Source organism: Elephantulus edwardii, unplaced genomic scaffold (genome assembly GCF_000299155.1).
Source record: "Elephantulus edwardii isolate Elephantulus edwardi_28Jun2011 unplaced genomic scaffold, EleEdw1.0 scaffold00091, whole genome shotgun sequence".
Taxonomy (NCBI): domain Eukaryota; kingdom Metazoa; phylum Chordata; class Mammalia; order Macroscelidea; family Macroscelididae; genus Elephantulus; species Elephantulus edwardii.
In genome coordinates, this window is record NW_006399841.1 from 2841231 (window position 1) to 2855257 (window position 14027).

The 14027-nt window shown below is 45.3% G+C and overlaps 1 protein-coding gene across 1 annotated transcript in view; it reads right to left on the reverse strand.

Annotated features, from left to right (window-relative positions):
- Positions 1-14027, reverse strand: part of STAC (SH3 and cysteine rich domain) — a 160594-nt gene that overhangs the window by 101481 nt on the left and 45086 nt on the right. The window contains exon 2 of the mRNA XM_006890605.1: positions 2213-2489. Within this exon, the coding sequence (XP_006890667.1) occupies positions 2213-2489 (277 nt within the window). The remainder of the gene's footprint in view (positions 1-2212; positions 2490-14027) is intronic.

Below are 14027 nucleotides of genomic sequence, written 5' to 3' on the forward strand. Positions count from 1 at the left end.
GGGGAAGACCCTCTATGAGGTGGATTGATTCAGTGACTGGGGTAATCGGGATGGGTGTGTCAGAGGCAATGAGATTGGCATAGGATAGAGCACGGTTTAGGGCTGTTGTATAGGGTCGCTATGAGTCGCAAAGGACTCGGACGGCACATAACAACAACAACAACAAACAATAAGGGACTTGGGGAAGGGGATGCTTACAGATGCTTCCTTCACGACAGGGAAGTGGGCTGGGGTCTCAGATAACTATTCCTGGGAAGCGGGGATGGGAAGGTAGTTTCACAGAAAAAGCACAGCTGCTGTTTTCCTGTGACTGGATTCTCTCAGCAGTCATGCTAGGAGAGGAAGGAGAGGGCTCTGCGGTCCTAACACTTTCCTATTAACCAAAGAAAGAGAGGAAGGTCCTCAAGAGGCCAGATTTACACAGTGGCTCGAACAGTGGGCATGTCAGAAACCAAGAGAATGGCACAGGACAGAGCAGAGTTCCAATCTGTTGTTCTTAGATAGATGCTAAGGTTTGTAGTTGGCCCAGCAGCACCTAACTACAACCACAACCGTACCCACCAGTGGACACTGTTGATACCATGTCTTTCCCTTGTATTAGATGCGGTAGGCAGAAAGACAGTCCCCCAAACGTGTCTGCATTCTTATCTTTGCACTGTTGTAATATGACAACAGGAAGTTAAGATTGCTATTGAAAGTGAGTTTGCTAACCAGTTGTTCCTGAAATAGCAAGATTATTCTAGATTACCCACTGGGGGTGCATCTTGCTGAGAGGTGCTAGAAGGTGGAGTTAAAAGGCAGACCATCTTTCGTCCAGGCCAGCCTGGAAAGCTGGAACTATTGATTTGAGCAGTGTCCTTCCAACGACTGAAGGCGTGACTTCTCCCCAGGCCCTTGCTGGCACTGATGCCGCTTTCTCTCCGGGCACTGCTAGTTGCTGTAAAAATCTGACAGGTATCTGCATTGTCTTAGGAGAAGAAGAACCCATGGTCCATCAACCTTGGCTTCAACCTTATTTTCTTCATTCCAACATTCTGCCCTTTAACTGCTCCTAACTGAATCATTGTTGCTATGTACGTTGAGTCTAAACTGACTCAGATTTGACCCTCCAGTGGGTTTTCAGAGGCAGTAAATAGCAAAGGAGAATGCCCCTGTTTATCGCACAGAGCAACTGGTGTGGATTTGAACTGGGTATCCTTGAATTAGTGGTGCAATTCCTTACCACTAACTGCCCCCCGCCCCGCCGCCCCAGCTGAGCTCGCTAGGTACTCCCTAATCTCCCTTGAAAGCAGTAGTCATGGGCTTGATTCCTTCCCTTTTTTTCTTGTTCTGTAGTAATTGTTTTGCCAGTTTGCCAGGATGTGTGATTATTTGAAACTGGCCTGACAGTATCATTTGAATCCTACTCTGATGCCCTTCATGGCCCCTGCCATCTGCTTGGTCACTGGATTGCTGACACAGGAGAGACAAGAAGACAGTGCAATGTCAGGGCACACAGCCGACTGAACGGCCTAGGTTTCCTCTTTAATTGGGCCATTTACCAAGTCGCTGTTTCCATCCTGGGATAATCCCTGTGGCTCCTAGGCCAGCCCCTTCTCTGTAATTGATTATGACTGAGGTATTTTATGGACGAGAGTTGTTATGAAGGCTGCATCACGTTTCCTTTCTAGTTCACTGCCTCTTCAAAGACCTTCAGCCCCCGAGCCATCCCTCCCTCCAGCTCTATGTCTGGTTCACTCACCTGTAATTTCCTGAGCAACAGATTCCCCTTCCCAGGCCACCCTGGCTGACGCAGACCACATGCACTGCGCTCTGAGACGTGAAGCACTCACCCTCCTGGAGCCCTCCCCAGTTGCCTTTGGCAAAGAGAAGCTTCCTTGTTTCCCATGATACCCTGATGATACTCTCTTCCCAGTAGCTGCCCACATGCAATGATAGGATTGCAAAGACCCAGCCCCCTGATTCACTGCAAAGGAACTCAACAGGACTTCAGAGCTCTGTGACTAATCTTCCTCACAACTAACTCTTCTCCCCCTGCCCAGTCCTGTTTCTCTTAGCTTTTCACAAATATTCCGCCAACCACTCCCCATAAACCTCTTGTGTGTCAATCTCTGGGGGTAAGAGTTAGGGAAGTGGGCCTGGGATACAGCCCTCTCACTCAGCTCTCCAGGAGACCCTGGGGCCTGGAGCAAGGGGCAGAGGAGAGCCTTACCCACAATCATATGGTTGCAGACGTCACAGAAGGTGGGCTTCTTGAAGATGTGTTCCTGAAAGGCGTGGGCCTTGCTGCTGCCTGGAAGCAGGCCGGCCTTGGTGGGTGTAGATGCCAGGCTTCCAGGTGTGGGGAGCGGACTGGAGCTGGGGCTGCCTTCAGCCAGCATGTCGGCTTGTAGCTTCACGTCGCTGTTGGTTCGCTGGAAGAAGTTGTCAGCACTTTTGCTCCGTAAACTCTTGGTCTTGAAAGAAAGTGATCGTTTTAGTTTCTGGAGCTGCAATGCAATGACAGAACAGTCTCTCTTACGATCATGCAGACTCGTGCTGTGGGGGTGAGGCCTGATCCATGCTCTGCACCGTCCCCACGGACACGTGGGGGTCCTTATCCCTGTGTGGGCAGAGCCTGCGCCTGGTGAAGAGGGGCTTTACACCCCTCAAGCCAAGCTAGCAAGCAAGAGGTCCCCTGTTGCTGTCACTGATGTGGAGTACAATCTCTCTGGACAATGGGGTTTGACACTCTGACTTTTGAGTTTGAACCATCAGAAATACTGAGGTTACAAACACCTGGGCTTAAAGGCTGGATCTATAATGCAAAAAAGGAGGGAAAAGCCTCCACGGATGGATTGATGCAGTGGCAATAATGGACGTATAAGCACAGCAGGCGTGCAAGAAATGGCATAGGATTTGTCAGAGTTCCGTTCTGTTGTTCACAGGCACACTTGGAATTGGAGCTGACTCAGGGCCCCTGACGACAACAGAGCACTGGAGTTTTAGATGGCCTTGTTCTTTGTGATTGATCATTCAACAGATAACTCCGACCAGCTCAATGCTTGCCAGGTTGGAACGGACCCATAACTGGCTCTCCATTTGGTATCTGAGGCCATAAGCCACCCAGGAGGAGACTATCCATCTTTCTCCCTTGGACCCGCTGGTGGATTTGAACTGCCAGACAGACATGGCCTTTAGGTTAACAGTGTACCTCCTTAAGGACTATACACCATAAGGGGTCATGCTTGACTTAATCATCCTGCCTAATCTTTGCAAAAAAACAAAAACAAAAAAACCCAAAAAAACAAAAAAACCAAAACCAACCCAAAAAAACCAAACCAACAAAAAGAAATGAGGAATACCCAGACCTAAATAAGGCCCCAGGAATCTAGGGAATATCAATTGACATGCTTCAGCAAAGAGGTGCAGCCCTAGACCTCCTCACTAGGCTGTGCCAGGAGGTTTGGAGGAGTGCTGTCTGGTCAATTGATCATTTGTTCTCACTTCCAAAAAGTGAGAAGGTGGAAATTATCCAAGAGAAGGTGGAAATTATCGAACAATATCATTAATAACACACACAAGTAAAATCTTGCTGAAGAGCATTCAAAAACAGCTAGAACAGTAGCACATCATCAGAGAACTGCCGGAAATTCAAGCTGGATTTAGAAGAAGCCATAGCACGAACAGTATCATTGTTGATGTCACAGATTTTGGCTGAAAGCAGAGAAGATCAGAAGGATGTCTATTTGTGTTTTATTGTGTAAGCAAAGGCTTTTGACTGTGTATCATCGTAGAGAGGGTTAAACCAGGCTGTTCCTTGGAGGCAAGGATTCTGGGGCTTCGTCTGACATCCTTTGGACATGTTGTAAGGAGAGACAGGTCTTTAGAGAGGGACATCATGCTGGGTAGAGTAGAGGGACAGCGCAGGAGGGGAAGACCCTCTGTGAGGTGGATTGATTCAGTGACTGGGGTAATCAGGATGGGTGTGTCAGAGGCAATGAGATTGGCACAGGATAGAGCAGGGTTTAGGGCTATTGTACATAGGGTCGCTATGAGTCGCAAACGACTTGACGGCACATAACAACAACAACAACATCATAAAACTATGGCTGACATTGAGAAAAATGGGAATCCCTGAATGCTTAATTGTGCTCATGCAAAAACCTACACCTACACCAAGAAGCTGTTGTCTGACACGGTAAGGGAACACTGCACTGTTTAAAGTCAGGAAAGTATTAATTTCTCCATACCTATTCAATCTTATACAGAGTAAAAAATGAATTAAGTTGGACTATATGGAGAACAATGTTGCATGACAATGTATACAAACTTTGTAAGGAAACCAGTATAAAATAAAAATTGTATTTAAAAAAAATTGGAGGAAGACTCATCAACAACCTGCATTATATAGATGACATAACTTTGCTTGCTAAAAGTGAGGACTTGAAAACTTGCTGCAGAAGGTCAAAGACTGTTGTTATTGTTGTTGAGTACCATTGAGTCGGAACTGACTCCCAACTGAATCCACCAGCTGCTCCACAGGAGAGGTTGGGCAGTCTCCTCCCGTGTGACTAACGGCCTTGGAAAACTAGCAGAAGGGTTAGCTAGGGGTCGCTTCCAGTGCTGGGGTCCACAACAATAACAACATAGTGATTTAGGCTGTGCTCTTCTACTTCAGGGAGCAATACTTCAGGAGCGTCTGATCTTGTGAGGAAGCCACACATACCAAAAATGGATGCCATTAATCAGAAAGGATTAGCCAGAAAAAGCAGCAACCATCCACACAGCGAAGTCAGAAGCAGTAGGCTGACCAAGCCCGAAGGCTCACAGCCATCAGACACGGCTGGTCCACCACAGAGGAGGCAGAGAAGTTGTCCCTTGGAGTTGTTTTTGTTACTGCACCCTGTGTACCATTTTCTAACTGAGGTATGGGGCATGGTCATGAGTCCTTGAGAACGCAGCATCAATTCCGCCAAGGTCCGGCCATCTCCAACAAGAATAAATGAGAGAGGGCTTTGAGACAGGGACTCCTGTAGACTGAGCCCCACGTGAGGTGAAGACCGGCATCAGTAAAGGAGCAGAACAACAACAGCTTCACTTCCGGTCCTTCAGGCTGCACACTGGTGGGGATGGGGGTGGGGAGGGCAAGGGAGGGCGTCTTAACTAGGGGATGCTTGTGGAGTAGTATTTGATACAGACTTTGAATGGATTTCTGGGTAGAAAGTAAAGGAATCTGGGAAAATCTTGTCATGGAATATGTAATCTAGAGAGAGAAAGGCTTATCCAAGTAAATCCTAGCCCAAAGAAAGAAAAAAGAAAGAAAATCATTATCTGCTGCTTCTCCACTGAGCTCAGATGATTCAAGCCACTGACTACCTCTGTCTCAAAACCAGAACAATATCTGCTATGATTGCACTATGGTGAGGGTCACAGAGGATGATGTGTGGGAGCTTCCTCTGAGAACTACATAAGTGGATGTAAATGGAAGGAAGAGGAGGAGAAATATGAAAAGGGCACGAGAAGCAGAGACCTGGGAGTCTAAAGCTGAGCTCAGTGCTGCACCTGCCTATCCCTCAGAATCACGCCAACAATTCAACGAAGATGCTGTTCTTTTTATGCCCGGAGAACTGGAAGCTCACATGGGTTAGGGACCTTGCTCAAGATCGCACAGCTTGTGTGAGTTTAGATCAGGGTTTAAAATTAAATATGCCTTCCTTCAAACTCCTTCCACTGCAGTTAGTCTTCCAGGATTGGACAAGGGGGTGAAAAGGATTTCTCTCTGGGGGAAATGGCATTACTTCCGGTGGGACAGGATGTAGACTCTGAAAGCAAACCTATTCCTTTGGTACTAATTCATTTGACAAATTCCAAGTTTCTTAAAAATAACAAAGGCGTTTGCTCGTGCACCAAAGGTAAGCACCTGATGACACGAGACAGGACAGTGGCTCTGTATACATATCCAGCCGTGTCTCCTTTCGGGTCCTAAACCTTCCATCAAGGTTGGTGTTCAATGTTTCTGGAAGTTTAATGTGATGCCCTGAGGCTTGCAACATTCTCTTTGGTCCCATTGAATGTGGCCAGAAATCGTGTGGGGTCTTCAGAGCCTGCTTGCAGGTTTTCAGAGACAGTTTATTCTCACGGGAACAGACTGACCAACTTTTTCCCATGGAGCGGCCGGTGGACTTGAACCACATACCTTTGGAATGACAGTGCAGCTCCTTTCCACTTGGCCACCAGAGCTCACTGCCTGCCACTACAGGTGGAGAATTCCCCGCCATGGCATTTCTAATTAAACTAGGCAGCTTAAGAGAAATGTCCATTAGTCAGACACAAAACCTAGAAGTCAGTTCAAAGGAAAATGTTTTCTCAATTATCCTTAAACGAGGCCAGATGGAAACAAATGAAACATAGAAGCAAGTCCTGTTAATGGCAGATTTCACAAAATGATTAACTTCCCTCCACTGCCGCCACATTTTAACTCCATCTTCTTTGTAATAATACAGCCAAAAGGAACAGATATCCTTACCACCCCAGCCATGTGCCAGAAACAACCCCATCTATTTTACTTCATGTGACTATCCTAGTCACTCTCTGAGGAGTCCCTCACTCATTTATTCATATACTAACGCATTTATCAATATTTACAGAGCTCTTCCCGTAAGACTCCTGGTAGTATAATGTGTAATGTGAGTTACTAACCAAAAGGTCGAAAGTTGGAATCCACCAGTCACACTTTGGGAGAAAGATGGACAGTCTCCTTCTAAAAGTATCTACAGCGTCAGAAGCCTGATAGAAGATTTGTATAAATTGGCACTGACCCCAATGCAGTGAATTCTTTTACTATGAGCCAGGCAAAGACCTTGGGTCTGGGTGTACATCAATGGAAAATGTACTGTCAGTTTAAGTTTTTCAGGTCTAGTGATGGAGAGAGAACAATAATCATCAGAATGTACAATACATGTTTCAGAAATAGTAAGCGCTATGAAGGAAAAGACAAGTAGGTTCTTTAAAAGGTGACAAGGAAGGGGGCTCGGGTGGCTAGGTGGCAAGAAGCGGTGCTGCAATCCCGAAGGTGTGCAGTTCTAACCCACCAGATGCTCTGCTGGAGGAGGGGCTATCTCCTTCTATGCCAGTTGGATCTGATTTGATGGTACAGAAAGGGGGGGGGGAAGTGATACGGAAGGTTTCCTTGGTAGATGACATTTAAGCCAAGCCTTGAAGGACGTGAGAATGAGCTAACTGGAGAAGAACATTCTGGACAGTGGGAGAACCAAGAGCAGAGTGTCTGACAGAACAGTAGTTTGTGCGTTTGAAGAACAGCTGAGAGGCCGGTGAGTTTGAGGATAAGGGAGACAGAATGAGAACAGAGAAGCCAAAGGTCTGTTTCATGTGAGGAATTATAGGTCCTGGTAAGGGCTTTTAAATTATCCTGAGGTGACTGTTTTAAGCATGGAAGTTCCAGGGTCTGCCTTTTATTTTTTTAAAAAAGATTACACTGCCTTGTGGAAAGAACAGGCTGTTGGAGAAGGAGCAAGAAGTGGACAGCCCAGCCCAGAGGTGAGATTCCTGTGATAATCCTGTTGAGAACTCATTTCTGTTTATCTATGGCAAGATATAGTTGAATTTGGGCCACTTTTTAAAAAAAATTGTTTTTAATGAAAGTTTACAGAGACTTAGGGTTTCCATTCATTCATTGTTACACTTTTCTCCCTGCCCATCCCTCCCCCCAATTCAATCTTCTTTTAGAAAAGTAAAAGAAAAAAATTCTTTCATTGTTGTTCAATCCCTCCCACCCCATGTCCACTCCACTATGCTACCTTCACTCTGGCCTTTTGTCATGACAATAATATATAATTATATATTGCTTTTAAACAGTTCTCTCCCTCTTCTGTTTCAATGCAGTATACATCATTTATCCCATCTTTCTCAGTCTCCCCCAACCCCTATGCCAGTCCTCTTTTATAACAGTGGCATTTTGCTGTATTTGTCTTTTTGTGACTGAGATATTTCACTCAGCATAATGTCCTCCAGGGTCACCCATTTTGCATAGTATTTCATGAGTTCCTTGTTTTTCAATGCAGCATAGTATTCCATTGTGTGAATATACCACAGCTTCTCTATCCATTTGTTTGTTGATGGGCCACATTTTAAAGGTAAAATAAAATTAAACTTAGGTGTTAAATGTGAAGGAAAAGAGGGGTGAAGATGCTAACTCAAAGGACAGTGCTTCTCTGTGGTTCAAGTTCATTAGCCACTGTATTGAGGGTGAAAGACAGCGATAGCGATCTCGTCTCGTGTGATTCAGGACCTCGGAACCTCAGTGGGGGGGTTAGCTATGAGTTGGAACCAACACAGGAGCCATGAGTTAATACTGCCTGAAAGAACGAACACGGGAGAAGATGCAAGTGGGTAAACCGGGTCAAGAATTGAGTGTGGGATACAGTTGAAATGGTCATTTGGAGTCCAAGTGGAATTGCCACTCTTGTTATGGCCCATCCTGTTGGAACTGACCTATAGCTGACCCTCCAGAGGGTTTTTGGAGGCTGTTAAACACATGGGAGGAGACTGCCCATCCTTCTCCTGGAGAATGGAGTAACTTTTATAATTCCAGAATTCCAGGGTGAAACTTAAGCTGGATTAGTAAATTTCTAAAAAAAATGATAGTTATCAGTACAAAAATTAGTTTTCCAGTCAAAAGAGGAGGTGAGCTCACACTGAAGAGGAAGACTCTGCAGATGGTGCCCCAGAGGACCCCGATATCGAGAAGTCAAGTCAATTAGGAAGGTCAAGCAATGGCCCGGGAAAAGAAGAAACTAGAAAGGAGGAAGAACTAAGGAGAGAGGTGTTGTAAAAGCTAGGGAAAGAAAAGATTTGAGAGAGAAGAGACACCAACGGCAGCAAGCAGATGAAGTTTGACAAAGATTGTCGACTTTGTGGACTGACCATTGCATCCAGCAATGGAAATGTCACTGGGAAACTGAGCAGACGTAGGTTCAGTTAAACAGTGCATAGAAAAAGGTAACTGGCAAGGTTGTGAGAGAGAGTGACAGAAGAATATACGAATGGAGGCAGGGGGCATGGATGTCCCATGTGGAGGAGTTTGCTCTACAAGAGCTAAGTGAACAGGCACTAGTCGGAACGAGATGGTGTATCAAGGAAGAAAATTTGGCATTAGCTTGTTTTTTAAAAAATTTTAAGATTTTATTAATTGTAATGAAAGTCTACAGAGACTTAGGGTTTCCAGTCATTCACTGATGCACTTTTCTCCCTGCTCACCTCCTCCCACCCAATTCATTCTTCTCCTTGAAAAGTAAAACTCTTTGATTGTTATGCAATCCCTCCCCCCTCCCAAGTCCACTCCACTATACAGGCTTCACTTGGCACTTACATAATGACAAGAATACCCATTCATATATCCCTTTTAAACAGATCTCTCCCTCATATGTTTTAATGCAGTGTACATCATTCCTTCCCTCCTTTTCTGTCTTCCCTGAAACCTGATGTCAGTCCCGTTTTACAACAGTGGCCTATGCAATATTTGTCCTTTTGTGACAGAGATATTTCACTCAGCGTCATGTCTTCCAGGGTCACCCATTTTGCATAATATTTCATGTGTTCCTTGTTTTTCAGTGCTTCATAGTATTCCATTGTGTGGATATACCATAGCTTCTCTATGCATTCGTTTGTTGATGGGCACTTGGGTTGTTTCCAGCTCTTTGCTACTGTGAACAAAGCTACAATAAACATGGGTGTGCATGTGCATGACATTAGCTGGTTTTGATATGGAAGATTCCCCTCCCAGCCCCCGCCAGCATGTTTCTAATGTGATGATGCAGAGGAAATCGGGGGACATGCCAGGCTGATGTCCTTGAGTAGATGTGAGGGGGTGCGACATAATAACACATGCGACGTAACACACAAGAAGAGGGAGAGTCGGCTGTAGGTCAGAACAAGGCATCTTATCCACAGTGAGAGGGATGCAGACCGGTTGACCAAGTTGCTGCTGGCCGGATGTACTTGTTCTCTTTTCACGGCTCTTACTTGGTCAGTGAAAAATAGAAGCCAGGTTATTTCCTGAGTGGCGGGGGTGGGGCGGGGGAAGAGGATGTGGAAGGGAAGAGATGCTGGAAGGTGAAAGACAGAGATAGGAAATATCCTTTTTTGGGGTCTGAGAGAGTGACTGGACCAGACTGATGGCCTAGTGTTTTTTATCTAGCAGGATAGTGTTGTTTTTTTTTCTGCTGTCAGGCTGGTTCCAATTCATGACAACAAGATCGACACGTTGTGACCAGGAGTTTACCCTGACTGATCTTTGGAAGCAGATTTGCAGGGCTTTTCCCCTAACCTGTTTTAGTCTGGGAGCTCTGCTAACACTGGTCCAGCGCCACAGCGATGTGTTAGCTTTCACTGAAGCCTCGGAGGTGTCTCTGCATGAGGTGTCCTTTGGGAATTAAACCCAGTCTTCTGAATGGACGGTGAGTGTTCTACTTCAGAGAGGGCATAAAGGTCCATTTGAGGTGATGAACTGATAAATGAGAACTGTCCTTTGCCAAGTATACTTCGCCTTGCTGGTGCCAGCTGGAATTCTAGCAAAAATACATTTGGTTGCCGGGTTGAGAAACATTTCTCTGGCAATTAATCGGGGGATGCAGGAATCAGGCCTCTTTAGCGGCACAGCATTGGAGCCTGAAGCCGACTGTAATGGCATGTGTTACTGATTTACCAGTCTGTTCTTCTGTGGCCCAGAAAGGTAATTAACCAGTGTGTGCTTGATCATTGCTTCCAGGATCGAAAAGTCCACACCGTGAGGGGAAAGGGTGGTTCTGATTCGAATGAGCCTCTGCCCACGCTGGCAATACATCAGGGGGTAGCGCCTTTCAGCCTGCTGACGCTGAACCATGAAGTCAGCCCCATCGACACTTCCTTGGCCATTTAAGATTGCTCCTGGAATACACAGGCTTTTATGTCTGCATTGAAATGAGGTCATCGGAGAATGTTCGGCAGTTAAGCGTCTGATCCTTTACGCTGATACGTGATCCACATCTTTGATTTTAAGGTGCATGTTTCTCCTCCCCTTCCCTCTTTCACATTTTAGCTTTTGTAAAATATGGATATGCCTTCAACTGAAGAGCTCATTACCTTCTTTTTCCTCTTGAAAAGATAATATTAAGTGAACTGATGGCATCTAAGAATTGACGTTATTTGTCATGCCGTGAGGAACATCCCCCCTGTACCCCCGAATTGCACTGGCACTGGTACCCAGCTCCCTTCATCCACACCCTGACAAGCTGCACAGATGCCCTGAATCTACTCCAAGTCTGGCTGAGGTGACAGCTTGTTGGGGTTCTTCTCACGCTCCCCCTTGACATTCTGCTGCCCAGGGCCCTAACGGCAGGGAGAGAGTATGGGGTGGCTGAGAAATGGAGTGCCTTTGACGATTGCCTGATTGTACCAACGACTGATACACCAAGCCTCTAACCAGAAGGATGGGGGATCGAGGCCTTGAGTTGCCTCAATTGGGTGGGGGAGGGGAGGGAAGGGAGAAAAATGCAACAATGAATGAATGGAAATCCAAAATCTCTATAAATGTTCATTAAAATACAAAAAAAAAAAGAAAAAAGAAAAAAGAAGATTCTGACAATCTTCTTTTGCAAAGTTAGCCATTGAAAACCCTGTGGTGAACACGTCTCCTCTGATATACATGGGATCATGTGGGTCAGACTCAGTCTTGTTAACAACTGGTACGTGAGGAAGGCAAACTTCCTCATCTGTGTATTTACCCACCCACAGCTTGGTTTCTCTTAAGACAAACATCCTCCTGTGCGATTTACTGCTTCTGGAAACGTGCTGCAGGGTCACCTGGATGGCACACAAGAACAACAGCAGTATATTCTAATCATGATCTGCTTTAACTTGGGCAGCAAATTCCAAGTCAGGAATACTGTTCTGTTTCCATCTATCGACCTGACCTTGTCAGAACCAGCTGCAAGACCCAGTTGTTAGTGGATACACTCGTTGAGCAACAAGGGGGCTCTGATGGCCTAATGGCAAGAAGCTGTGCTGCAATTCTGAAGGCACGAGGTTTGAATCCACCAGCTGCTCTGTGGGAGAAGGATGGGCAGTCTCCTCCCGTGTGATTAACTGCCTCTGAAAACCCTTCAGAGGCTGAGCTATGGGTTAGTTCTGAGTCAGTGGTACACAACAACAACAACAACAACAAGAGGTACTGGATAAGTTCACCTGTTGACTAGGTCTCTAACATGCTGTGGCTCTGGGCACATTTCGCAGGCTTCCTGACTTGGGGTTGGCCATGCCAATTCTTTTTTTTAAATTTTTAAAATTTTTAAATTACTTCTTATTATTAATTTTAATGAGAATGTACAGATATTTTGGAATTTCCATTCATTCCTTGTAGATGGACAGACAGGATGGCTACTCAAATCCCTTTGAGCTCTGACAACTCAGCACAGGAAGGAGAAACAGGATATACTTGAAAGTCTCTTATTTCAAGAAGCCTAAGATCTGATAGTGAAGACAAGAAAGCAACACTTACAACTACCTGAGTGTGACACAAGACTTTAGATCATCAGGTGATGAATGGAGTGTTTTGATCACTGCCGCCCATAACATGTCAGAAAAGGAGCTATCAATGCGAAGAGACACAGCCGTTCTTTCAAAGCACAAAGGATGAATCGAGTTTTAAACATCTACCTCAAGGCTTTAAGAGCTGTGACTCTCCCCTTCCCCAGATTATATCCAAAGCTCCTTAATGTGGACCGTGGGGCCCTCTGAGGGATCCCAACTACTCACCCAGCATTATCTCTAGTCACAATCCTCCCCCGCTGGGCACTGAGACATGCCCCACTCAATGATGTTTATGCCTTCAGGGCCTTGAATTGCTCTTGTTCTGCCTGGAAGGTGCATACTTGCCTTTCATGGAAAAATACCCCAATTCTTTTTAAAAAAATTTTAAATTTTTTATTACTTATTATTATTATTAATTTTAATGAGAATTTACAGAGATTTTGGATTTCCATTCATTCACTATCGCACTTTTCTCCCTGCCCACCCCTCCCCTCCAGTTCGTTCCTCTCTTTGAAAAGTGAAAAAAAAAATAATTTTTTCATTGTTCTACAATACCTCAATTCTTTAAGTACTCCACCTTCTCTCTGAAGCCTTGCCTGGTGTTTCAAGCAGACAGAGCCTCTCTGCAAAATGACCCTCAGTAAACAGGATGGAGGTATGTCCCCGCCTTTCCCTGCTTTTTGCTTTTGGGTTCCCATGTGGATACTGAGGAAAGTGCCGCTGGTGAATTTACTGAGGAAAATGCCGCTTGGCGTGCAATAAAGGCCTTGATATATTAGCAAGATTCTGCCGGAGATTATCCAAAATGACTGGAACAGCACATCAACAGAGAACTGCCAGAAATGCAGGCTGAATAGAGAAGGGGTCATGATACTAGAGATATTGTAGCTAATGTTAGATGGATCTTGGCGGAAAGCAGGGAATACCAGAGGAATGTCTATATGTGTTTCATTGATTATGCAAAGGTGTTTGACTGTGTAGCTCACAACAAACTGTGGCTGACTCTGAGAAGAATGGGAATCCCAGAACACTTGCTCGTGCTAATGTGAAACCTATACTTGGACCAGGAGGCAGTCATCAGAACAGAGCAAGGAAAGAACTTGGTTTACTGTTCATGCATTCAGAAGGGTGTACACGATGGATGTGTCCTATCTCTGTACCTTTTCACTCTATATGCAGAACAGAGTATATGGGAGGCTGGGCTCTATGAGGAGAAATGTGGCATCAGGATTAGAGGAAGGAAGACTCATTAACAATCTGCGTTATGCAGATGACACAACGCTTGCTGAAACTGAGGAGGACCTGAAGCACTTGCTGCAGAAGATCAAGGACTGCAGACTTCAATATGGATTGAAGCTCAACATCAAGAAAACAAAGATTTTCACCACTGGGCCAATTGGCAGCATCATGATAGATGGTGAAGAGATTGATGTTGTTAACCGTTTTAGTTTGCTTGGTTC